This window comes from Zootoca vivipara, chromosome 7 (genome assembly GCF_965207765.1).
Source record: "Zootoca vivipara chromosome 7, rZooViv2.hap1.1, whole genome shotgun sequence".
NCBI lineage: Eukaryota > Metazoa > Chordata > Lepidosauria > Squamata > Lacertidae > Zootoca > Zootoca vivipara.
In genome coordinates, this window is record NC_142590.1 from 74,373,018 (window position 1) to 74,397,676 (window position 24,659).

Consider the following 24,659-nt stretch of genomic DNA (forward strand, 5'->3'; position numbering starts at 1 on the left):
TGTGCTCAGAACCATTTCAAAAATATTTAATTCCTCATTTCAAAATCTTGAAATAGACACCAAAGGAATTGGTATAAATGAGTAAATAACTCCAGTATAGCTATATTTGTAATCATCATTATGTGCCGTAAGGTCATTTGCACGCATTAAACAGTGATATTGTAAGCCATATGTGACTTCCTAGGTAAGTGTGCATAAGGTTGCGGACTAACTGGTGTAGTCACTTCAGGATTCACTTTAGAGAATGTTGTCTGATTCAATGTAATACTGTAACACAGTCCCTCCAGAAACAAAACCACAAGTTTCTAGCCCTCAAACATTTTGCATAGCCCATTTCTTCCCAAATGTTTGTATTAATCATTTGTGGTCAAAAATGGGAGGGGGAAAGTGTCAATGAACTGTTGAAAATCCTGGATCTACAGTGACTGCAATAGCATTGGCATGCTTTCTCCAGTAAAGAGAAATGGACATTTTCACGGATAATTGAAAAGTGCATCTAATACAGGCAACTGGATATATTTCCTGCTTATGCTCCCCACCCACCAAGTGCTACCACACATATGAATATACATAAGGCTTGCAATCCTTCGTGTTAAATCAGGTAGCTTAAATCCTATTGTCTTCAAATGCACAGGTCTCCAGTCGTGGCAATTAGACATATACTGAGTAAACAGGTGCAGGACTATCAAACTGAGTAAATCAATAACTGTACAGGTGCAGAATGCTCAAGGTGCAGTGCTATAAATCTTGGCTGTGCATCAGACAGTTTCTGATAAACCCTTCCTTTCCAGTAAAGGCCAAACACCACATCCATCCCACTATTGCCTCTGAACATAGCCTTTCCAAGAAGCACGTGCAAGGTTTTCTAAATCTGCTTCACTAGAGAAAACAAGGACATAAAAGAAATATGTGCTTAAATCACATGCAATGGTGCCTCTGTGACATATCACATTCAGTTCTTTTAAAAACTAGTCTCTGCCACAAGAGAAATGGATATTGCAAAGAAACCCACACAAGCATTTAGGGTATGCTTTTCTTCTTTTTTTAAAAGTCAATTCAGAGATAATTAGACACCTCCTCACATTCTTCATTGAGCATAATGCTTTGCTTATTTTGGTCCAAGTGCTGCTGGTTTTGACTTTGCCAAAGATACCCCAGTGCCTGTCTCATCCTTTGGCCAAAAGCCCTCGACCGGGTCACCAGGTCCTCGCTAGCCATCAGGTACAAGAGAGGATTCACAGCACTGTTGAGGCTGGCCAAGCCTCGTGTCACTTGATATGAGATGTAGATGTTCCTCAAGGTCTGAGTGCAGGACCCCTGGAGCTGCCATCTCCGCGACAGCAAGTTGAGGTTCCTGAAGATGTGGTAGGGGAGGAAGCAGACGGAGAAGAGCACTGTCACCAGCACCACCAGTTTGATGCTCTTGCGCTTGAGGATGGGGTCCACATTTCGGTTCCTCTGCAGGACCAGGACCACGTGGCAGTAGCATCCCATGATGATGAGGAAAGGGATGACGAAGCCAGTCACCGTGATGGCCAGGATGTACGGCATGTAGGTCCCTAGGTTCTCGTGCTCCGTCGTGTCGTGGCACCTGACGCCCGCACGGTCCGTCTTGCTAAAGATGAAGTCGGGAGAGAGCTGGATGAGGACCCAGGCCCAGACCACGACGCTGAGCGAGACAGTAGGCCCGAGGGTCTGGCACCTGCCCAGCATCCTCAGCGGGTACACGATGCCCAGGTAGCGATGCACACTGATGCAGGTCAGGAAGCCGATGCTGGCGTAAAGGTTCAGGTGGAACAGCAGCCGAGTCAGCCGGCACCAACCTTGGCCAAAGAGCCACACGCGACCCAGGAGGTAGTAGGAGACCAGGAAAGGGAGTGTGACCACGTACAGCAAGTCCGCCACCCCTAAGTTGCACACCAGGACGCTGAGGGCGCTCCAGCTGCCCTTCCGAGAGCTGGCGCACAGGTTCCACAAGCCCAGCCCGTTGCCTACAACCCCCAGCAGAGAGACCACCAGGTAAATCGTCGGCAGGAACCACTGGGTGAAATCCGTGTTCACAGGGCACAGGAGCTCAATGTTGAGTGGGGTGGTGCCAACTGTGGTGTTGGCCAGGCTGTCTATTTCTCCTTCCATGAGGTCCATGACAAAGCTGCAGCTGGGGTAGAGGAGGAGGAACAGTCAACCAGGGAGAGGAACTACAGAAGGGGATCCTGCCAGGACTAAATCAGGGAAAGGAGCAGGGGAGGCAGAGGAGATGTCTATGCAGGAGGGAATCTATGAGTTCCCAAGGGAAGGCTTAGGAAAGGAGGCAGCATTGGTGGGCAGCAGAGGCACCAGGAGAGCTTTGCAGCCTTGGCTCAGAAGGGAGGTCTGGGAATCAAGAGCCGGGGTGGGCAATGGGCACAGAAGGGAGCTAAGAACTAAAGGAGGAAGCAGAAGGTGTCCTAGCTAGGACAGGGTGATGAAGATGTGGAAACTCGAGGGAGGGAAGCGGAATGGACGCGCTGCAGAGAAAGAAAAGGTGCACGGTTTTCGCCTCGACGGGGCGGTTGCGGAGGAAGGGGAAAGCGCGCAGGAGGACAGACAGGTCTCACTTTGCCGCTGGTTTGCTTTGCGTTGCGTCCGATCTCCGCCCTCTCCGACTCCAGATCCGACTCGTGGCCCCGGGTCGCGATGGAAAGCCGTTGCCTTCCGACGTGCTGCTCGCGGTTGAGGCGTCGGCGGGGCCGCGTCCGCGCAGCGTCGCGAGGGGAGCCTGTCAGATGCGCGCTGCTCCCGGAGCGCAGCGGAATCTGCAGAGCGGAGAGGAGGTGAGACGGGACGGGACGAGAGGAGAGTAGGGGGCGGAGATGCAGGAGGGATCCGGGAGGAGCCCGAAAGTGAAAGTCGAAGCAGAGGTTGTTTGGGAGAGGGGAAGACGGGCAGGGAGGGGGGCGCCTCGGGGGAGGGAAAGCAGGGGGCGTGGGACGGCCACTCTTCCCCTGCCCTCGGTTTGAACCTCGCCTTTGCACGACTACCTAGATTTCATTGGCTTTGCTGCTGGTCCTCACCACGCGCTCCTGCTTTTATTTGTCCTGCGTTCGCGCAGGTTCTCCAAATCCCTCCAGGGAAACCGTTGTGCAGGATCCAAGCACTGTAGGTGAAGTGAAGGACTTGGGCTTCATGGATGATGGTTGTAGCCATAACTTACCACGATTTCCCCATCTCACCACTTTATTACCTGTGAGTAGTGATTGTAAGCCACTTTAAAGTATTTTATGGTGTGTAGAATTGATGTTTTTGAATTATGGTGCTGGAGGAGACTCTTGAGAGTCCCATGGACTGCAAGAAGATCAAACCTCTCCATTCTGAAGGAAATCAGCCCTGAGTGCTCCCTGGAAGGACAGATCGTGAAGCTGAGGCTCCAATACTTTGGCCATGAGAAGAGAAGAATCCTTGGAAAAGACCCTGATGTTGGGGAAGATTGAGGGCACAAGGAGAAGGGGACGACAGAGGATGAGATGGTTGGACAGTGTTCTCGAAGCTACAAACATGAGTTTGACCAAACTGCGGGAGGCAGTGCAAGACAGGAGTGCCTGGCGTGCTATGGTCCATGGGGTCACGAAGAGTCGGACACAACTAAACGACTAAACAAGTGATGAATAAATGCAAATAATAGTCGCATGTAACACCTGGTTGTCCTACATGTGTCGTCTGCGATAAATACAAATCCTAAGAAGCCGGGGACTGGCTTCGCAATATGCTTGAATACAGCTTACATGCGCATAACATCATTGCACATGATGACGTATACACATGGGACATAAATTGTGTCGTTTTGTTGCTTCGGTTTAATTATTTACTTGTGTGTTATCTTGTATTTTATTCTGTGAACTGCCCTGAGATCTTTTGATGAAGGAGCAGTATATAAATTTAATAAATAAAACAATCATAATAAATATTCCCACTTAACTGTTTCCATTGCTTTTTTTTTCTTAAAAAAATGTTTAGGGGTACTCTCATTTTGACTCAAGAAAATTACCATTTTATAGTTCAAACCAGGGGGGGGGGAGGTACAGATTCACAAAATGTTTAGGGGTGTGCGTCCCCCTGCATCCCCCCAGAAAAAAGCACTGACTCACACACGCTCTCTCTCTCTGTGTGTGTGTGTGTCTTTCTTTCTTTGTATGTATTTTTTATCCCACTTTTCAAACAATTGCCTCACTAAGTAGGTCACATGAATTAGAATAAAAAAGTTGAAGACTTGGAAGGGATCCCCAAGGATCATTAAGTCCAACCCCACTGTGATGCATGAATCACAGCTAATGGATCCCTGGCCATCCCTGAGCGAGTGAGTTCTATAGCTGAACGATACCCTATACCCTTCAGGTATTTGAAGATGGCTATCATATCACCTCTCAGTCTTCTTTTCTCCGGTTAAACATACCCAACTCCCTGATGCCCCACCTTGTCTCAAAAGGGAGAGACAAAGAGTGAAGTTTACAAACTAAAATGTCAGAATGAGGAAACGGGCTAAGACACCTTTCCTGAGTCTACAGTTGATGTTAGCTAAACACTGTGATACTTGCCAAGCCAAGTGAAGGGGAGAGGAAGCTCTGCTGAACAGTGACGGCAGGGAAGGGGCACAGCACACAGTGGCTGCATACACACACAAAAAAGTCAGCCCATGGCTTTCCCCGGAGCAAGGTTTCCCAAACTTGGGTCTCCAGCTGTTTTTCTGGACTACAATTCCCAACATCCCTGACCACTGATCCTGCTAGCTAGGGTTGATGGGAGTTGTAGTCCAAACAGCTGGAGACCCAAGTTTGGGAAACCCTCCCCCAGAGACTCCTTGGAACTGTAGCAAAATAGTACTGGTCATTTGTAGAAAGCCCCACTTGTCCAGTTCTGATTCCCAAGCATTATCCATCTAGGAATGTGGGAGGCTGCCTTGCACTGAATCACCCATTGGTTCATGGGTAGGCAAACTAAGGCCCGGTGGCTGGATCCGGCCCAATCGCCTTCTAAACCCGGCCTGCAGACAGTCCAGGAATCAGCGTGTTTTTACATGAGTAGAATGTGTCCTTTTATTTAAAACTAGCTGGCCCTGCCACGCGTTGCTGTGGGTTATTTGTGTGATTTCCCCTACCCTGTGCCGATCCCCGGCTTATCCCTGTGATTCCCCCTCATCCCTGTGAATCCCCCAACTCTGTCCTGATCCATGACCTATTATGCCCCCTCTTCCCCCACCCCAGCTTATCCCTGTGATTTTCCCCTCTCCTCCCCCTAACCCCCCCACTTACCCCTGTGATTTCCCTCCTCTACTCCGTCCAACCCCCCCCCCCAGGTTAGCCCTGTGACCCGTTCATTTTGCACACAATCATTCCCCCAATGTGTGTGTTCTGTAAAATTTTGCCCTGTCCCAATCCTGACTCCCCTACCCACGTGTGTTATATGAAATAACTTTTATTCTATCCAAAGGCACGACCCTGTAAAAGGCCCATATTCAGTTGATTCTACGCTGCGGCCTATTCGCCCCGCCCCCCAGGCAGGCCCCTAAATCCAATCAGCCTAGTGGAGGTAGGCAAAGCCAAGGCGAGATACTGTGGAGAGGGCAGGTTTCATCCCTGTGTCTCCCCCACCCTGTTCTGACCCATTACCTATCCCTGCCCCCTATTCCCCCCCCCAAGGCAGGCCCCTACCTCCACTTGGGAATGTTGGGCCTTGTTGCTGCAAAAGGCCTGTTTTCAGTTGGCTGCTGTGGAATTTTGTGTTGTCATCTGGTGGCGCGGCTTTCGAGGCAGCAGTGGGCGATCTGCCTTTCTATTGGATGCTGCTGGAGTCTTCAGAGCTTCTGCTGGTGACGTCTAATTTGGGCACCACTTTTGTGTTTAATCATTTTAGGTATGAAAGGTTTGCTTTTTTGGAAAACTTTTTATGCCAGATCCCTCACTGATGGGCATGGAACGTTGTGGCCAAATTTGTTACATTACAGTTCAGCGGTTACAGAGAAAGGCTGTGACCTCTGCACACGCAATGGCTACATTTTTATATATATAGATGCATCTCTGGGTTATTTGTGGGGCCTGCCTGGTGTTTTTACATGAGTAGAATGTGTGCTTTTATTTAAAATGCGTCACTGGGTTATTTTGGGGGCATAGGAATTCGTTCATTTCCCCCCCTTCAGAATATAGTCTGGCCCCCCACAAGGTCTGAAGGACAGTGGACCGGCCCCCTGCTGGAAAAGTTTGCTGACCCCTGCATTGGTCTATCTAGCTCAGTGTTGTCTATCTACACTGACTTGCAGGAACTCTACAGTGTTTCAGATCTGGGACATTTGCAGCCCTGCCGGAAGATGCTGCTGACTGAACTGGAGACCTGTTGCATGCAAAGGAAATGCTCTGCCTCTGAGCCAAAGTCCTTCTCAAGCAAAAGGAGACAGAATGTATTTATGGCAGCCTTAGCTATTCTTAGGGATTGCTACATGCTTGGACCACCTGCCTCTCTGGCCCAGCAAAATATGTTGGCCGGTCCAAAACAACCACTGCTTGCCTGGGGTTTATGGGCATCGAGCAAGAGATCTGCAGTTACCCCCCCCCCAGCAGAAACACACACAAACAAACTGCATACACTGAGCCACGTCTGGGAAAGCAGTGGGATAGTTCCTGCTTGCAGAGCTGAGCTGTTATGGCACCTTGGCTCCGGCTCATTCCTTCCCTCTCCCAGCGGTGGCACAACATCTGTCTGTCTGAGATCAACCAGCTGCAGCTTATGTGCATGCCTAGTGACATGTAACTTGTGCACCTGTTTGTGTTTGCTACCAGACTGCACCAGTCACAGCTCTAGTAGGGGCACCCACCCTGTGGAATGCCCTCCTATCAGATGTCAAGGAAATAAACAACTATAAGATTTTTAGAAGACATCTGAAGGCAGCCCCGTTTAGGGAGGTTTTTAAATGTTTGAAGTTTTATTTTGTTTTTAGGGTTCTGTTGGGAGCCGCCCAGAGTGGCTTGGGAAAACCCAGCCAGATGTCTGCTCCCGTGCATCTTTGCATTCAACATCGCATATTAAAAAATGCAAACAGTATCTGCTGGAGGCATGTGATCATTGTTGAGATTGGGATCTTTGTTGGCAACTGTTTTCTTGCTATGGTCCTGAGGAAGATCCCTCCCCTGAAGCTGCTATTTACATTAAAAAATGCAAATATCTACCCACATTTGCACCAATAGGTTGGCAGTGAACATCTCTTCTAGTTAAGCTCTTTCACTGGGCTAAGACTGAGGTTGGATTTTTAAAAATGTGTGTGTGTTTCACCTCCATCAAAGCCAGCATATATGCACTCCTTACAGCAGGACGCATTGGGGACACGGAAATATTGGTTGTGCCCACACGATTTTGGCAGTGCTAGAAGATCTCTACTGATGGTCCAGCATGAACAGGTGGCCTTAGCTGTTACTATATGGATATAGCAAATAAAGCCCAGAGAAGCACTCAAGGAGAAGGGGAGGGAGGGAGGGAGGGAGGGGGAGAGAGAGAGAGAGAGAGAGAGAGAGAGAGAGAGAGAGAGAGATATGAAGGTCTGAATTATTCTTGCCACCAACGCCTAATGGTGGTTTACAGCCTATCACATATTTGAAGTGCTGTGTATACAGAAGTTACACAATCCTGTTTTGTAAATGTGACCGAGAAAATAGTGGTCCGAACATTGATGCTCATTTTGCTCTATGACCTCAAGAGCTTCTCATCACCAAGTATTATTTTTTTCCAATCAAGACCACGTTCTACTCATTTTCTTTTCAAGTATTCTACTTTTTTTAAAAAAAACTTTAAGTTGTGTTAATAAAAAAAAACCAACCCCACCTAAATTGTCCCTGGTGTTTGTCAGCCCCAGCTTCTCTCTGTGATATTTTTGAAAGCAGAATCAGGGAAACAAATGCCTGGCATTACTCTTATTTTTGGCACCAATGCTTGCCTTGGCAGCAGTGTGGAGCTACGTTGCCTGACAAATAAGGATTCTATATTAGATCTGCATAGGGTTTGCCTTGCTTGTTGATGGACCAGGGAACTGTCAAGTTCAGCATTGTGTCTCCCCAGCAGGGGTCAGGCAGATGCCTATGACATCGAAGCTGACAAGCCGTTAAGGGGAAAACTAACTTCTTTTGTTTTGACTCCAGCATCTGGTTGTCAGATATGTTGACCTGCATCCAATGCAGTTCTAAAGAAGCATCCCACCAGCTCAAGGATCCCCACTCGTGCAATGGGACTTTCCCTCTCTTCTTCCCTCCTGCTGCAATTCCCCCCCTCAGTGCTGGGCTCCCCCCCCCAAACCCTCCAGAGCAGATTTGTGGAGGGTATGTGGGGCACAAGCAAGGATAACCCATTGTGCAAGCAGCAATCCTTGCATTGATAGGATGTTTACTTAGCACTGTATTGGATAGAGGCCATTGCCTGTTTGAACATGGATATTCAGTTTCTAAATATGACCGTTTATTCATTTCTACAATTCGCTAATGGACACTGTCTGTTACCCTAGATTTAGGACACTATCTTAAAGGTAAAGGGACCCCTGACCATTAGGTCCAGCCGGAACGACTCTGGGGTTGCGGCGCTCATTTCGCTTTACTGGCCGAGGGAGCCGGCGTACAGCTTCCAGGTCATGTGGCCAGCATGACTAAGCCGCTTCTGATGAACCAGAGCAGCACACGGAAACGGTGTTTACCTTCCCGCCAGAGCAGTACCTATTTATCTACTTGCACTTTGGCATGCTTTCGAACTGCTAGGTGGGCAGGAGCAGGGACCAAGCAACGAGAGCTCACCCCGTCGTGGGTATTCGAACCGCCGACCTTCTGATCAGCAAGCCCTAGACTCTGTGGTTTAACCCACAGCGCCACCTGCGTCCCACTAACACTATCTTAGTAGCCTTCTAATTCAAGGGCTGTCCGGTCTAAGTCTAGTTTAAAGATAAAGAAACCATAAGAAGGAAAAGCAGCAGGAGCTTTGAGTTGCTCATAAACAGTTGGCCACCCTGGCACACACACCCCACATCCATCCGTCTTCTGACTGCATGCCAGCAATCTTCAACATCTGGCGTGGAGATGCTCTGAAGTCCATGTAAACAGGACCTAGGAATCTGGCCGCATCTCCAGCCCACATGCGGAGCATGTTTAGAAGAGAGAACAAAAGCAAACCGTTGGCATATCGCTAAATAAGATGCTGAGGAGGCAGGAAGAGCGGCGTATGAAATTTAGCATGGTCTGGAGAAAGTGGACAGGATGAAGCTTTCTCCTTGTCGCAAAACTAGAACTCAATGAAGCTGAACGCTGGGAAATTTACAACATCTTCACACATGACAATGTGAAACTACCAGTATGGCATTGGCTCCACAAGAGGCAACGATGGCTAGCAACCTGGTTGGCTTTAAAAAGGCTAAGTTTCTCAGTGGCTACTAGCCACAATAGCCATATTTCACCTCCATTGTTGTAGGCAGTATGCCTCTGGATACCCTTTGCTGGGAATCAAAGAGTTCTGCAGGGCTTAGTTTCCGCTTACAGCAGGGGTCCCCAGACTTACCGCGCAGTGGGCCGGAGGGCAGGAGAGTGCGCGTGCAGCGGGCCGGAGGGCGGGGGAGTGCGCGCCTGTGCGCATGCGCACGCGCACACGGGCGGGAAAAAATCGCCGAAAATAGCTTGTGCGCATGCGTATGGGCCTCCCCCGACCCGGAAGTGCATCGGAAATGACCTCTTCTGGGTCGGGAGAGGCCCATACGCATGCGCACAAAGGATTTTCGGCGATTTTTTGCCAATTTTTAAGATCTCGCCGCGCCGCGCGCCGTAAGAGCAGGCGGCGGCAGCGGGCGGCGGATTGGGAGGCTGATTGGGCCGCATCCGGCCTGGGGGCCGTAGTTTGGGGACCCCTGGCTTACAAGCTTTCCATGGACATCTGGTTAGTCATTATGAGAACCCTGTGCTGGAGTAGGTGGGCCTTTGGCCTGATCCAGCAGGCTTGTCTACTTGGGCAACTACAGCTTCTCTGTTTGAGCCTGTTGTGATGGAACTGTGCTCTAATGGAGAGCATTTGGTTCCTGGTCCTAAGTGTGACACGCTTGGTACTGTCAGGGACTGGACATCGGAGGAGGAATGGTGCAGACCGCCTTCCCCTCCCCCTGCACTTCCCAGAGAAGAGGGAGACAGTATAGATTTAGAACAGTGGTTTGAGAAGGTCACAGTTCAGAGGCTGCAGAGGGGAGAAGCTGGGAAATATTGGGAGAGGAGCAGGAGGAAGAAGAAGCACCACCAGGGGAGAGACAGCTGACAGACTCAGTGTCTTTGGACAGCATTCCAGAACCCCACCCTCCCCCAGGTCCACGTGGACACTGAGAGTAGGAGAACAGAAAGTTCAGAGGCAGAAAGCACAGATCAGTCACCATAGGGATGACATATAATAGGAGAGACGGGGGGGGGGGACGTTACATGGAACAACGTCATTATCCTAGAGGCAGCACCATGCGTCTCTCTCTGTGAATATTGAATAAATTACATTGATAAGAACTTCTTGTTTTCCCATTTCTGGCTGCCAGCCGTAAGGGAAGGGGGTCAGATTCCCTGAAGCCTGACAGATACTACACAACCTCAACTCCTGAAATATAACGAATCCCTACTGGTAGATGACACAAATATCAACATCAGGCAGATGCCATCACTATATTGTTTCAGATGCCTTACGAAAACATGTTTGTTTCAGCAAGCCTCACCTGATATATAATTTAGTTACATATAGTTTAGTTGCCTGTATCAGTTTTAAATATTTTAAAGGTTTTATTTGTGGTTTACGGCTGACGGTTTCATACACATTTGTGGTTTTGTTTTGTTTTATTTAAAAAATGGTCTGTGGATTTTAGCAATGGTACATGTACCCTGTTTGGAGAGCTGTTTGATCAAGAGGCTTATAAATCTTTTAAATCAATCAATAACATGAAGTGTACCTAGGGAGTCTAACGGTGCTTGTTTGTGACTCTTGCTTCTTCAAAACAACATCTAGCCAGAAAAGCACAATGCATCTGAAGGAGGAGAGGTATTTACATGTCGGAAAAACAACACTCTGCTCCTGCAGAGCCTCACGGAGCCTCAGGCTGTTGCACAATTATGCTGGCCTAGATCCCAGGCCCTGCACAAATTCAAAATAGAACTGCTGTCACTTAGGCCTAAAGAGGGCAAGCAAGGTAGAAATGAAGAAGAAGGCAGCATAAAGGACTTGGGTCATCAGTGAGCTGCAAGACAATGAAACTGAATGTTGGAAGATTTGGAACCAATAAAAGGAAGAACTTCTTTATGCTACATACTGTTAAACTATGAAACTCACTCCCGCAGTGATGGCCAACTTGGATGGCTTTAAAAGAGGATTAGACAAATTCATGAAGAGTAAGGCTATCAATGGCTACTAGCCATGACAGATATGCTTTGCCTCCATGGTTGGAGGCAGTAACGCTACTAAACACCAGTTGCTGAAAACCGCAGGAAGGGAGAGTGTGCTTGTTCCGCTTGCAGGCTCCCCAGACGCATCTGGGTGGTCAGTGTGAGAACAGGATGCTGTCTTAGATGGGCCATTGGTCTGGTCCAGCAGGCTCTTCTCATGTTCTTATGAATGATCAATGCACAAGCATTGAATTCAGAATGAATGTTTGTTGTAACCTTTCCAGAAACAAATCAGAATGCAATAAAAAAAATCATTCCAGTAGCACCTTAGAGACCCACTAAGTTTCCCATTGGTATGACAAATCAGAACAAATGCCCATTAAAGACTGTATGGTATGATCTCTGTGTAAGTTTTGTGCAAGCACATTTGCAAAGCTCAGCTCGGCAGAGAGCAGGGGCGGCACACGACTTTTGGAACAATTGTATGGTGGGCTCTCCTTATATGCAGCCGTTCTGCTTGCTTCCTTGTTCTCTGGGAAGTGACTTCCATGGACTTGTTGTGCAGTCTGCTAGGCCATCTAATGTTTTAGGCAAACGCTGCAATCGTATGAGCACTTCCTTGGCCCACTAAACACAGCGGGAGTTGCTCCTGCCTCCATATTCATACTTTGGAGAGCTCTGAACATGTTCAGTTAGGGGGCATTGGAACATTTTATGCTCACACGTTGAAACCGAACAAACAGCCCCAAGCACCTTTCAATGACTTGAAGCTTTCGTTGTTTGCGTTATAATTTGTTTATGGAAGCAATCTGAGTTCCCTTATTTATTTATTTTAAATATAAATCCTTTCAAGTTTCTCCCCCCCCCCAAGTTTCCCTAGCTGTTGCCAGTTCCACAGTCCTTGGCCTGGGTCGGTTTTTCTATTGCCAGCAGCCGTTTTTGCATTTTCTCATCATTCCCTCTCTCCACAAGCCACAAAAAATCCAATCTCAGTATATCTTCCAGGAACAGGTAGGTAGACGTGTTGGTCTGGTATAGTCGAAACAAAATAAAAAAAAATCCTTCCAGTAGCACCTTAGAGATCAACTAAGTTTGTCATTGGTATGAGCTTTCGTGTGCCTGCCCACTTCTTCAGATACACTGAAACAGAAGTCACCAGATCTTCACATATAGTGAGAGGGGCCGGACTGTTTATGGCTGCATTTGGTCTTACAGGAAGAATTTACGACTGTTTATGATTGGTTCCACAGGAAAAGCAAGGGGTGAGACTTCCAGGAGGTAGTCAAATGGGCAGTACTGTATTCAGCTAACTTTTTTTGCTTGGCTGCATATTTTGATGTAAACCCCACTTATCTGCACATATTATTATGGAATTTAAAACATCCCCACAACAATGCTTGGCTTCAGAATAGAGTTCTCTGGTAACATGCTTTGGTGGTCTGCTAAACATTTGTCTCCTGGCTTCTGGGGCTGCAAAACCTTTCTTAAGAGGGAGTATGTTTCACTGCCCAGACACTGAAAAATATTGCTTTCTGTTTGTCCTGATCTTTCGTTCCATTTCCAAGATAAGAGTGGCCCAATTTTGCTTTCAATATATTGCTGCCAGTCCTCTTTTCCAGTGCCAAACTCCTCGATTTTCCCACAGAATGCCATTGTTCAGTTCCCTCACCGCCATTTATTACGAGTCCCCTTTTGATATGAATCACAGTCTTACTGTTATTTCAGGCCAAAGAACACATTATTTATTGCTGGAAAGAAGACTTGAGGGCCAAACGAGATGTGATCGTGGAAGCCATGTTTTTTATTCAACGTGTGAGCATAAAACAGCGTGGACGGCAAACCTCCAGCCTTTGGGCCAAATCTGGCAAACCAGGGATTCATGAGGCCATTTCCCCCAAACCACATCCACTTGCTCCCCACCTTATCTTTCATATGTGACGTTAGGTGCAGAGCAGGGACAGACACAGTTGCCGATGCAGAGTCAGGAGCCATAAAGTGCACACTGACAAAGTAAAGCAGGCTTCAAATCTACCACCTGTTGGGCAGTAGCTCTTAAGCCTCCTGGATTGGCTATGCTAAACCCAAGCCTCAAGTCTTTAAACCACCACTCAGGACTCTTTGCAGGCCCCGTGCATTGCTCTGATGTCCCTACTTTGGGACTTCAAAGTGCCCAATCGCCTCATGTCATTGTGACATCAAGTGATTGGCAGGTGCGCAACCTCACCCACCTGTCAGATTTGGCCTGCAAATCCAAGATCTCATAAGTCAAAACAGTTCCCCACTCCCAACATACACAGGCAGGGGAGTGTGTGTGTATACTTTAATATCAGAAAGGTTGCATGAGTGAGGGGAGCTTAATGTTCCCCAATCCTGAGCCTTGTTTCTCTGCATTCAACCACCCCTAGAAATTTCCTCTCACCTTTGTTCCAGTATTGGAAATAAGATCACAAGAGGTGCCCTGCTGGCTCAGATCCCTCTAGCGCAGCAGCATCCTCTTCGCCACTGTAGCCAATCAGGTGACTCTTGGAAGTTCACCAGGAGGGAAGGAAAGCAATGGCTCTCTCAGTAGCAGCCCAGTCAGACTATGGGAAAATGCCTGAAGACATATACCAGCTTCGCAGAAAGGACGAGAATTCAAACAGGGCTTCATCTCTGGATGTGCTTTGCTTATTTTTTTGTTTTGCATTGCTGTTGAATAAATATCGTTGTGCTGCTATACAATGAATGTTGCATATTGCTGTGTTCCTTATATAAAAGTGCCTGAAATGATTGGGTACAGGAATATAATGTGGGGGCCATCTCCCTCCCCCTTGTCCACACAGCCTCTTTGAGCTCCTCTTTCCACCTTATATGGGAAAAGAGTAGACACATGTGTAAGTCGATAAATATGGGTTCCACATTGTGTTTTGTTTGGGCCAGAAAAAAGATCTGAGAAACATGTCTGGATCTGGCTCGTGATAATAATGGGTGATCCTAAAAGTAACCTTATCATGGTCACCATTGGCAACCCAGTCCTGCTCTTACCTTGCCAGCCCCGTCCTCAGTTCTGTTTCCTGCTCATACCAAAGTGGGTCAAAATACTGGCTTGTGTACAGAAAAGAAACACAGTGAGAGGAAATGCACCTTTGCTGTCAGAGATCCAAACGATAAGACAGCTTTTTTTCTTTTTAAGGTCCATTGCTTAGCCTTCATCACTGTTCAAACGGCAAGTCGCAATTTCCCAGTTTTATGCCTGCAGATCTAGAGCAAGGCCATTAGAGGGCATTTAAACTTCATCCTTCAGTCCAGCTAGAAGTTTCAATCACCACAACAAAACTTCTGGATAACCCCATGGCCTGCTTGGAATAGTTTTGTTTTGTTTGTTTTCATACGGCTTTCCATCTCTGCTGCATTGTTTTTCTATTTTGAGTCTCTTATTTTCGCCTCTGGCTGCAAAAGGTTTGGGGCTGGATATTATGTAGTGTGCCTGGTAATTTGGAAGGGTGTGTGTTTGTGTGCTCTAACTCCTTCTATTTCTAAGTCCCTAACCACCTCCATTAACAATGTGAAGATGCTCAGAGGGAGATTCTCTCTCCCCCCCCCACCCCCACCCCTTTTATTTTGAGACAGGTGCCCTTTCAAAGCAAGAAATGCCAAAGGCACCCGAAGAAGAAGAACCTACTTGTTTTGGTGACAGCTTGAACATGTCCTGTTTATTTTTGGTATCTGCTGGATATAGCAGGATAATCATTGCCTTATTCTCTGGGGCCAATCCAAAAATAATTGATTTTTTCATGGAAACAAATATGACAACACCTTCTGTATTAGATCTCTTCCCCTGGGCCAAGAAATTCCTGATAGTTTTGAGTACAGGTTTTCAGACTTTATTTGCAAAACACAACGGTGCTTGCCATTCCTAATCCAGGGCCATCAGTTCGAAAAGCCAGGTGCTTGTCTTGGGGTAGGTGGGTGTGTCTGGCCCTGAAGGAGGGCATTAAGCAAAAGGGAAGAAGAGCAGACCCACAGAATATAAAGCTATTACGGATGTGTGACCTTTTCTCACATTACCCAACAAACCCTGAGGCCTCCATGGTATGCAGCAAGTCCCACCATCTCAGGTTGGTGCACAGGGACCAGCTTGTGGTGGCCCCTCCTGGGCAGAGATGACCCGAACCTCTAGGTATAGGATGCATCCAAAGTAGTGTGGAGTAACACATCCCATCTGTGTCAGGATATCTCTGCCCACCCATGCCCCCCATCTGTTGTAGGGGTTCTCCCTTGCCTCCAGAGCAGATCTGGGAAAGGTGTAGAAAAAGGAGAGGCGAGAAAGTCCCATTGTGCAGGTAGAAATCCTTGTGCTGATGGGCTTCATTGGCTATTGCCCTCCATTTCTGCAGTAAATAGTGCATGGGAGCACCTTTGAAGTCTCTGTTAGTCCACAACACATCAGCCGGGTTGCTAGAATATTACTAGAACATTGGCTTTTGCACAGCTGGGGATTTTCCTTGGGTAGTTTCCTTGAGCATATTGCGAGTTCTTTAGTATCCAATCCATAAATTAGGAGCAATAAAGACGAAAGGCTGTTCTGAGTGCAAAGTATGAATGGTGTCACAGGCATGATAAATACCCTTCGGCAATGTCAAATAGACCTTCCACCTTTGGAAAACTGTTGATGGTTGTAGCAAAAGGAAGCAGTCCTTCAGAGCATCAGCGCCACTCTCCCTATTCATGTTTACACAAGCAGAACAGGGCATCAAAGAATGCCTTGAACTTTACTACAGATGCTCTGTTTCTCTTCTACTGCTGTTCTTCCCTTTCTTGTATACCAAATAAGGTCTATTTTCTGCTGTATGTTGCCTGGGGCTTGCCACGAAACATTAGATTTCACTGCGAGTTCCTTGAACAACCCCTGGTCAATTCATCCTCAGCCAGTTCATTATTGCATTGATTCTTTTATTTCTAACAACAACAGCCTGGTTTGAACAATGGTGGATGCTTTCCCCCTTCCCGCCCCCAGCTCCCCCATAACTATTCTCCAGTGAAATGATAACACAGAGAAAGAATAACAAGACATGGTTCCTTAGATTACTGCAGCTGCAAAGCATCATTTTTTCCAATGGATGGATTTATAATAGTAGCCACAAGCTGGCATTAAACACATCAGTATTGTACAGTATTAAAACATATGGTCTGGTTTTCCTCGCTGAACGATAACATCGTCTAGCATAATTGCAGGGGAATCAAGGGAGAAGACAGATGTCGGCTGCGATGAGGAGCTGCACTTTAGCTTTCTTCCTCTCTCCCAGCTAAAGACGGTCATTTCTTCTCCCTGTTTCTAGGCAGTTATCTCATCACCAAAGAAATGAGAGCATCTTGGACTTGTGACGATCCTGCTGCTAGGATGAGGCCAGTATATCAACTTCTGAATGGAGCGGGCTGGTTTACAAGCGGCTTCCTCATCCTCTCTGTGGAGGCAACGCACTCAGTGGAATTTCCAACATATTCTGAAAAAGCACAGCTGAATGAGAGGGCCAAACTAGATGTCAAGAGAGGATGGGAGAAAAGCTCACCAATCTCCGGGTTTCTTTTTAATTGAGAAGCAGCCCTCGGAGGCTGTCAGTTTTAATGGGGGAGAAGGGGGTGCTTAATATTTTCCCCTCCCGTTGTTCACCTGATCACATTATCCCTCCCAGAACTGCTTTTCTGGGTCTCTGTATCTATTCCCTTACAGAAGAAAGGTGGGCCCTTTTGACCAGACAGATGGTGAGATATGAACGGGTTGAGATGCTCATTGTGACTGCTATTCTTTTGTTCAAATTGGCAGACTCTCTAATAAAATAATAATAATAATGTCGTCTTCTGCATAATGTCTAGTTTGGGTATGATTTTCTTTGGAGTTTATTTTCATGCATCTGGTTCTGATGTACTTAGGATATGTTTGCCACGTTCAGGTAAAAAATCTGTTGCCTGGACTGATCAATGACTTAAGTGGCGGTACTGAGCACACTTTTCACAGAAATGTGCTTAATGTTACATGTAGTTTGACCTTGGCTTTAAATCAAACATTTTTTTCTTCCCAAACCCCATTTGGGTTTGTTTTTCACAGCTGACACTATGAACACATTTCAGCCTGGGCCGATCCAAACTGAATCAACTTTACAGGAACAGAAAATGCCAAAACCAACTTACAAGAAGACAGGCACAAAACTGAAGTCTCAGATTGCTTGGGAAGGACCCAGGGGGCAGGAAAAGACTTAGGCAACTGTGGGAAGGTCGGCAACCTTCCATCCCCACAGCTGCCTCATTAGGGCAAGATCTACTGGGACAAGTTGTTGTGCTAGGCCTTGCCTCCTAAGTCGACCTTGTTTCCTTGAATAAAGAGTTAATTTCACTGAAGCTGTGTGATTTATTGCCGCCCTACCCCTGATCCCAGCTCCTGGCACCACTCTGGTGCTCCCACCAGTGTTTCTTCAAAACCCCAAGCTTGCCAGCACCCTGACCTACACCAGCCCCGTCCAGGTAAGTTGTAGCGACACTGGTGTTCAGAAGGCGCTCTTTCAGCTCTGTCCCACCACACTGGCCACTACACATATTTTTGATGTGTGGAAATCAGTATGAATGTTTTATTCCCCAGAAAGTGCACTATCAACTGCCGCACCCAGATCTTGCAAAGTAACCTTCATTGCAGCCCTTGAAACTTCACACTTTGGAAGCTATAAAGTACGAAATTTTCCTGGTGGAGCCGGAGCCCCTCCTCAATCAAGGAGGAAAGCAGCACCCCTTCCCCCCCAAAAAACAGGCCAGTTTAAATCCAGCCAGGTAGCTCATTTAGCTCCAGCTGTGTCAATAAATCACGCTGCTACATTTTGGGTCACAGAGGGTCCGTTGCTATTTGGGGATTCATCCACTTACAGAGCTTGGCAGTCGAATTGCAAGTATTGATTTTGCTGGAACAATTTATATCGGACTTAAAGAGAATGTCTTTCTTAAGGTGCTCGGTCCTTTAGCACACAGCTAAGTGGTCCATGGAGAATTTAGGAAGAGTTTAGGTAGAGGTGGGTGACAAGGCTAGTCATAGGAATTTGGGGGGCCCTGTGGCAGGTGGGGGGAAATTAAAATGTCTCCTGCCCTGCACTAGAAAACAATATTATAAAGAACTACCTCCTCCATAATGTCTGGCTAAATTTACTCTATGCCAGATTCCCCCCGATTTCCAGGCATACCTGCCAAGTCTCCCACTGAAAAATGTGGGATCAGCAGCGGCGCGACACCGGAAGTTGCGTAGAAGCAACTTCCGGGACCGCTCTGCCCATGTGTGGGCACCGGAAATCGGGCAGAGCGGCACCGGAAGTCGCTTCTACACATGCCCAGTGGCCATCTTGGTGGTGGCAGCATGGCCGCCAGGCATGTGTAGAAGCAACGTCCGGTGCCGCTCTGCCCGATTTCCGGTGCCCACACATGGGCGGAGCAGCACCCAAAATGGAGGCTCCCTGGCAGGTAGGAAATCCAGGGGATTTCTGGGATTTTTCGCCATTCGGGAGAACAGCGGAAAACGGATTAAAATCCAGGGGTTTCCCGCAAACAACGGGATACTTAGCAGCTAAGTTTCTAGGTGTTTTGGACTACAAATCTCATCAGCCCTGACTACGGTTGATGGGATTTGTAGTCCAAAATGCCCAGAGGACACCAGGCTGGGAAAAGCTGCTTTATGTCCTGATGCCAACAAAATGTGCATTTGCTCAACCCCACCAGGAACATCCAAAGTTGTGGGAGTGAGGGAATCCACATTGTACATAGGTGGTAACAGAGGAGCAAGCAACCCCCTCAGACAAGTAGTGCCCCCTCTTCACTGGACACTTGTGGCTAACTTGAAGGAAAGGCACTTTTCATATGCAAATTATAACTGAATAATGATTTGGGCATTAAGATTTAGGGCTGCAATGCTATGCATGCTGACTTGAAACTTAACTTCATCAAAGCCAGCTGGACTTCCTGCAGAGGGAATGTGTTTAGGGCAGAAGTATTAAAATGAACATTATTCCTGTTTTGGGAATCTAACGTGAGTATAAGGTCACACACACCCTATGAACATAGCTGCCAAGTACCCCGTTTTCCCTGGGAAACCCCCGTTTTTACTTACCTTTTCCCAGTGGTCCCCTGTATCACTTCGTCTCCCGTTTTTCTCCATTATTTTCTCCTGCTGGCGGCCATTTTTTTTCTTTCCGATTTGCCCTTCTATGGGCACAAAAAATGGCCACCTCCGGCTTCAAAAGTCGCATCTACGCATGTCCGGAAGTGCATAGACGTGACTTCCAGTGTCAGTGGCGGCCATTTTTGGTACCCAAAGATGGGCGGAGCGACACCGGAAGTTGCGTCAACGCACTTCCTGACATGCATACAAGCGATTTTTGAAGCTGGCGGCGGCCATTTTTTGTGCCCATAGAAGGGCAAAGCCACACCGGAAGTTACGTCGATGCAACTTCCATTGTCACACGGTTGCCGGTCCCGGATTCTGCAGTCCGGGACTTGGAAGGTAAGCCTATGAACTTTCCTCCCTCTGTGCCTTCCCTCCCCAGCAATCCTCCCCCTCTCTCTCTATCTCTCCCCCCTGGTTCTGCCACTGTAATAGGGAAAACGGAATGAGACTGTTACAGAAGGAGAGGGTGGGAAATCAACACAGGGGTGCCCTAGGCGCTTAGCCTGTGAGTGGACCTTAAAATCCTAGAATGGTAGAATTGGAAGGGCCCATGGGAATCATCTATCACAACCCCCCTGCAATGCAGGAATCCTTTTGCCCAACTTGGGGTTTGAGCCCACAACCCAGAAATAAAGAGTCTCATGCTCTCCAGATTAAGCTACCATCTGGGCTTGCTTCACAAATATGTATTTCCCACAGCTATACCAAAAATCCTTGGAAAAGACCCTGATGTTGGGAAAGATTGCGGGCACTAGGAGAAGGGGACGACAGAGGATGAGATGGTTGGACAGTGTTCTCGAAGCTACGAACATGAGTTTGACCAAACTGCGGGAGGCAGTGCAAGACAGGAGTGCCTGGCGTGCTATGGTCCATGGGGTCACGAAGAGTCGGACACGACTAAACGACTAAACAACATACCAAAAAGCTGGCTTGCTGGGCTGCTCATTTACAGACAGACCTTTCTCCATTGTGTCCCTCAGCAAGCCATGGTCTTCAAGCCAGGCTTCACACTCACAAATGTCCTTCACCCCCATCAAAGGACCTCCTCCCTTGTCCTCGCCCTCACTTGCTTGTTGACCAGCCCCTTTTTCCTGCCCTTTAGTTCTGTTTCCTCATTTGCTCTGTCTCCAAAGCAAGAAATTCTCTGTGACAGTAACCACATTAGCCACCTGACATATGCCTGCCATGTCGTGGGGATTCCCTCCTTTAAAAAAGCAACTTCAGCCCTGGTGGAGATTTCTCGTATTCTGCCACAGACCCATCACTTACCATGCTGGCTATTCCCGTCAGACCCTGGCAGGATCTGAGGAGGCATAAACGTCTTTGGGTCTCGAGCCTGCAGTACTGATTCTGGTTAGATACTCGCGTGGCGATCCCTACGCCACAGGTGGCCGAGCAGGCGGACCACTCAGTGCTCCACTGTTCACATGCATAGGGGATCAATATCGACGCTGTCCCAGGGAGCCTTTGTGCTGAGCAGGGAATGAAAGAAAGGGGCTTCATTAAAATCAGAGGCTGAATCACAAGGGAGAAATTATTAAGAGCAAATGGCAGTAGTGATTAGCAGGAAGCTCTGGAATCTGAGGCATGGGGAGTCGGAAAAATTCAATATAATTAGGTATAATTGGAATGTTTCTTTTAATTAGAATTGTATAATTAATTTGGATAAAGTGTAATTGGGAATAATTTCAATGTGATTTGATGTTGTTTAATTGAAAATTTTAATAAAAATTATTTTAAAAGAAAGAAAGAAAGAAATAAGCTTCATTAAAATGGACACACATAAATTTTGTGGTAACAACCTTCAGAGGGATAGCCTTCTTAGTTTTGTAGCAAAAATGAGAGGGAATTTTTTGGGATTTGAAAAACTCACAGGTTTGGCTGAGGCAGCCTGCCAGGTGGGCAGGGTATAAATAATAAAATTATTATTGTTATTACCATCATCATCATCATCATAATCATTGCTGTGGCATAAGCTTTTGTGAATTAGGACCTCCTCCAGACTGGGGGTGGGTTGTTGTTGCTGTTTTTAGGTTTATTCTGTAACATGTCATGGATGCAATAACAGCATATTGTGGTACACTAATGCCAGTCATAGCTGCCAAGTTATCCCTTTTTTTAAGGGATTTTCCCTTATGCTGAATAGGCTTCCTCGTGAGAAAAGGGAAAACTTGGCAGCTATGATGCCAGTGTACTGGAAGAAGCAAAGATCACCAGTGTCGAAGCAATGATTCTTCAACATCAAATTTGTTGGACTGGTCATGCTGTGTGGATGCCTGATTATCGTCTTCCAAAACAACTACTCTATTCCGAACTTAAAAATGGAAAGCATAATGCCAGTGGTCAACAAAAGAGGTTTAAAGACTCTCTCAAGGCAAATCTAAATAAATGTACTGTAGTATAAACACCAACGATTGGGAAACACTGGCCTGCGAGCACTCCAATTGGAGAACAGCCTTTACCAAAGGTGTCATGGGCTTTGAAGACGCTCAAACTCAGGATGAAAGGGAGAAATGTGCTAAGAGAAAGGCACGCTTGGCAATCCCTCACCATGATCAACTCCCACCCGGAAATCTATGTCCCCACTGTGGAAGGACATGTGGATTCAGAATTGGCCTCCACAGGCACTTACAAACCCACTCTTAAAACTGTGTTTATGGAAGACAATCTTACTCGGCTATGAGTGATTGCCAAAGAAGAAAGATTTGTGGTGGATTTATATTGGACTGTCCACATATCATTCTGCTTTATTAGTAGTTCTACAATGTTTCCCAAATGTTTTTGTTTTGTTTTTTGGTTTCAGAGTTTTAAAGCTCAACTTGTGCTGTGCCAATAGCTCAACTTATTGAGAGCAGCAACACAACAATATTTACATTTGGGGAAGAAACAAGCATAAGGAGGAAGATGGTGAGGTTTTTTTTTATAATCGTCATCAGAAATCACCCACCCCAGAAAAAACAAGTTCTCTCAGGCTTCCTTTTCACAGAAGAGGTGGAGGAGAGAGTTATAGGAAACTGAATCCGAAGAAGAGGGGATCGCTTGCCCCTAATGAGTCCTGCCAGTACAAAGGCTTCCTCTTGCTCTATGGAGCTTTCCCACCTTTCCTCCTCTTGTGCCCCCAGAAATTGGCTTGGGATTTCAGTGTCAGGAGAAGCCTCAGAACAGTGTGTGGGGTGAGGACAGGGGGGATTATTCCATCTGGTAAACTGCAATACTTGCACTGATAGAATGTTCACCAAGTGCAAGGTTGAATTCCACCCAGGGATTTCTGAAATAGCTCCTTGGTTCCATTCTTAGCAAGGTCTTCCGAAGGAGGAATCTGCACATGATTTGTCCAGTGAACTTTCAGTTCCAGCAAGTGCCAATGTGCACTGAATCATCTAACTCCAGTTGAGGATCTAAGCTGCACAACCTCTGAAGCAAATGCTTTTAAGGCCTAGACCAGCAGCACCTGAACAGCAGGCTGTGCATGTACATACAAGTCACCTGGCCACAGTCTTCCCCACGATGGGGAGATGTGTTGTGCTTGTTTAAATTACAGCAATTACTTCTAAACCTGCAATATAAATCAGTGCATGCATATTCCAGGAAACTCTAGAGCCTCCCTTTAGGCAATGCCTTTCCTCTTTTTTTGGCAATGTCTAAGTAGCCACCCTTGCAAACCCCCTCATTTACGTGCTATGGTCCATGGGGTCACGAAGAGTCGGACACGACTAAACGACTAAACAACAACAACAACACCTTTTCAGCTCTGGCTACCAGGCTAGTGCTTAAATGCAAGGCTGGTTTGAGCCATAACTTCAACAACAAAGTGATGACCGAAAAGGTGGGCCAGGACCTGTTGAGTGTTACCTGCCATGGTATCTGGCAAGATCTGCCTGTCTTGACTTTCACAAATCCATTCCTGGCAGCACTTTCCTGGGATCTCCACACGCCTTGGATGGGGGCAATCTGGAGTGGGGAGGCGAACATCCTCGCTGCAGAGGGGGACACATGTGAAACCTCCTCCTGAGCAGCGGCACTGGAGCTTACAGCTTGGCTGGAACACTTCCCCATCCCGATAGATCTTCCCATTCACTTCGCAGCTGTCGTCGTCCTCCTCATCTGTAGTCCACATTCGGAGTAGCCAGAAAGAATGGGAAATCAAATGTAGGCATTCAGTCTGTAACAGAGCTACTACATAATATGATCAGCAATGGAATATGGTACCTCCACATTCTGAAACTGAAATTGGCTCTGCGTTGTTGTTTTTTGGAGAGGGAATTTCTCCACTGAATTCCCTACATATGTATCAGGAATTAGGGTCAGAAACGCAGTACATTTAAGCCTAAAAGCCAAAAAACTAAAAAGGTTATTTAAAACTCAACATTTTGGGCCAAAAGGCTAGTTATAAGACTGATGAGTTCATATATCTTCTTCCACTGCAAGAACAGGTGAGAGGTACATTGTTCCTAATGATTATGAGAAACATTTTTGTGTCAGAGATTCTCCTACAGACGCAACTCCACAAACCAGAAGGTTGGCTATACAATATAAGGTGGAGTGAAAAGCAGTTACACAATCAGGCCTTGTGTTGGCCTTCCATCTGGATTTTCCACTGTGGCACAGTCTTCCATGGAGAAGCTCAGAAGCCAAGAAATCCATTGGCAACATTCCAAAGTTGGAATGGGAAGTGAAATCTGAACAATTTCAGACCAGGTTATTTGAAGAATCTCCTGCACTCATATGAACATGGCAGCCCAAAACAATTTACATAGAAATCTGTCTTATATGGAGTCAGACCACTGGTCTATCAAAGACATCCAGACTGCCGCAATTTTCAGGTGGGATTCAACCACACACCTGCAAATACATGTTGCACGATTAAAGCTGATTTGGAGCTGTTGCGCAACAAATCTGCTTCCTCAAAAGATCTGATTGTTTGCAACAGGGGAAGTGGCAGGGAAAGTCAGTGGAAAGTCTGGGACAACACTTGCTTTGATGCGGCATCATCTAATTTCATGGCAAACAAACCAGGATGGATGCCCAATAAACAGCTCATTTGGAAGGGTGGAAGCTCAGGACTATCTACACCAGTGGTTCCCAAATTT

General features: G+C 46.9%; 2 protein-coding genes and 1 long non-coding RNA gene across 4 annotated transcripts in view; 1 reads left to right on the forward strand and 2 right to left on the reverse strand.

Moving 5' to 3' along the window:
* LOC118089075 (P2Y purinoceptor 1-like) lies at positions 1 to 2,728 on the reverse strand. Its single transcript, XM_035123470.3, has 2 exons — positions 2,598 to 2,728; positions 1 to 2,158 (listed from the first exon to the last, which is right to left on the reverse strand). Exon 2 carries the CDS (start codon positions 2,143 to 2,145, stop codon positions 1,057 to 1,059), a length of 1,089 nt encoding a protein of 362 aa, XP_034979361.1. The 5' UTR covers positions 2,146 to 2,158; positions 2,598 to 2,728; the 3' UTR covers positions 1 to 1,056.
* Positions 2,676 to 17,763, forward strand: LOC148685143 (uncharacterized). The gene is made up of 2 exons (XR_015950869.1): positions 2,676 to 2,813; positions 16,712 to 17,763. It is a non-coding gene; the product is annotated as an uncharacterized LOC148685143 (long non-coding RNA).
* CCN5 (cellular communication network factor 5) overlaps positions 16,309 to 24,659 on the reverse strand; it is a 14,890-nt gene continuing 6,539 nt past the window's right edge. The window contains exons 3-5 of one of the 2 annotated variants that reach the window (XM_035123993.3): positions 23,422 to 23,673; positions 20,839 to 21,041; positions 16,309 to 16,837 (exon numbers count right to left, since the gene is read on the reverse strand). In XM_035123993.3, coding sequence (XP_034979884.3) covers positions 16,829 to 16,837; positions 20,839 to 21,041; positions 23,422 to 23,673 — 464 coding nt within the window. In that variant the 3' untranslated portion in view covers positions 16,309 to 16,828. Of the gene's footprint in view, positions 16,877 to 20,838; positions 21,042 to 23,421; positions 23,674 to 24,659 lie in introns of both variants that reach the window. The other variant, XM_035123992.3, reaches the window with a different exon arrangement.

Bases quoted from the DNA above. Each gene is read 5' to 3' on its own strand.
- LOC118089075 (XM_035123470.3), bottom strand. From the start codon at position 2,145: ATGGACCTCATGGAAGGAGAAATAGACAGCCTGGCCAACACCACAGTT.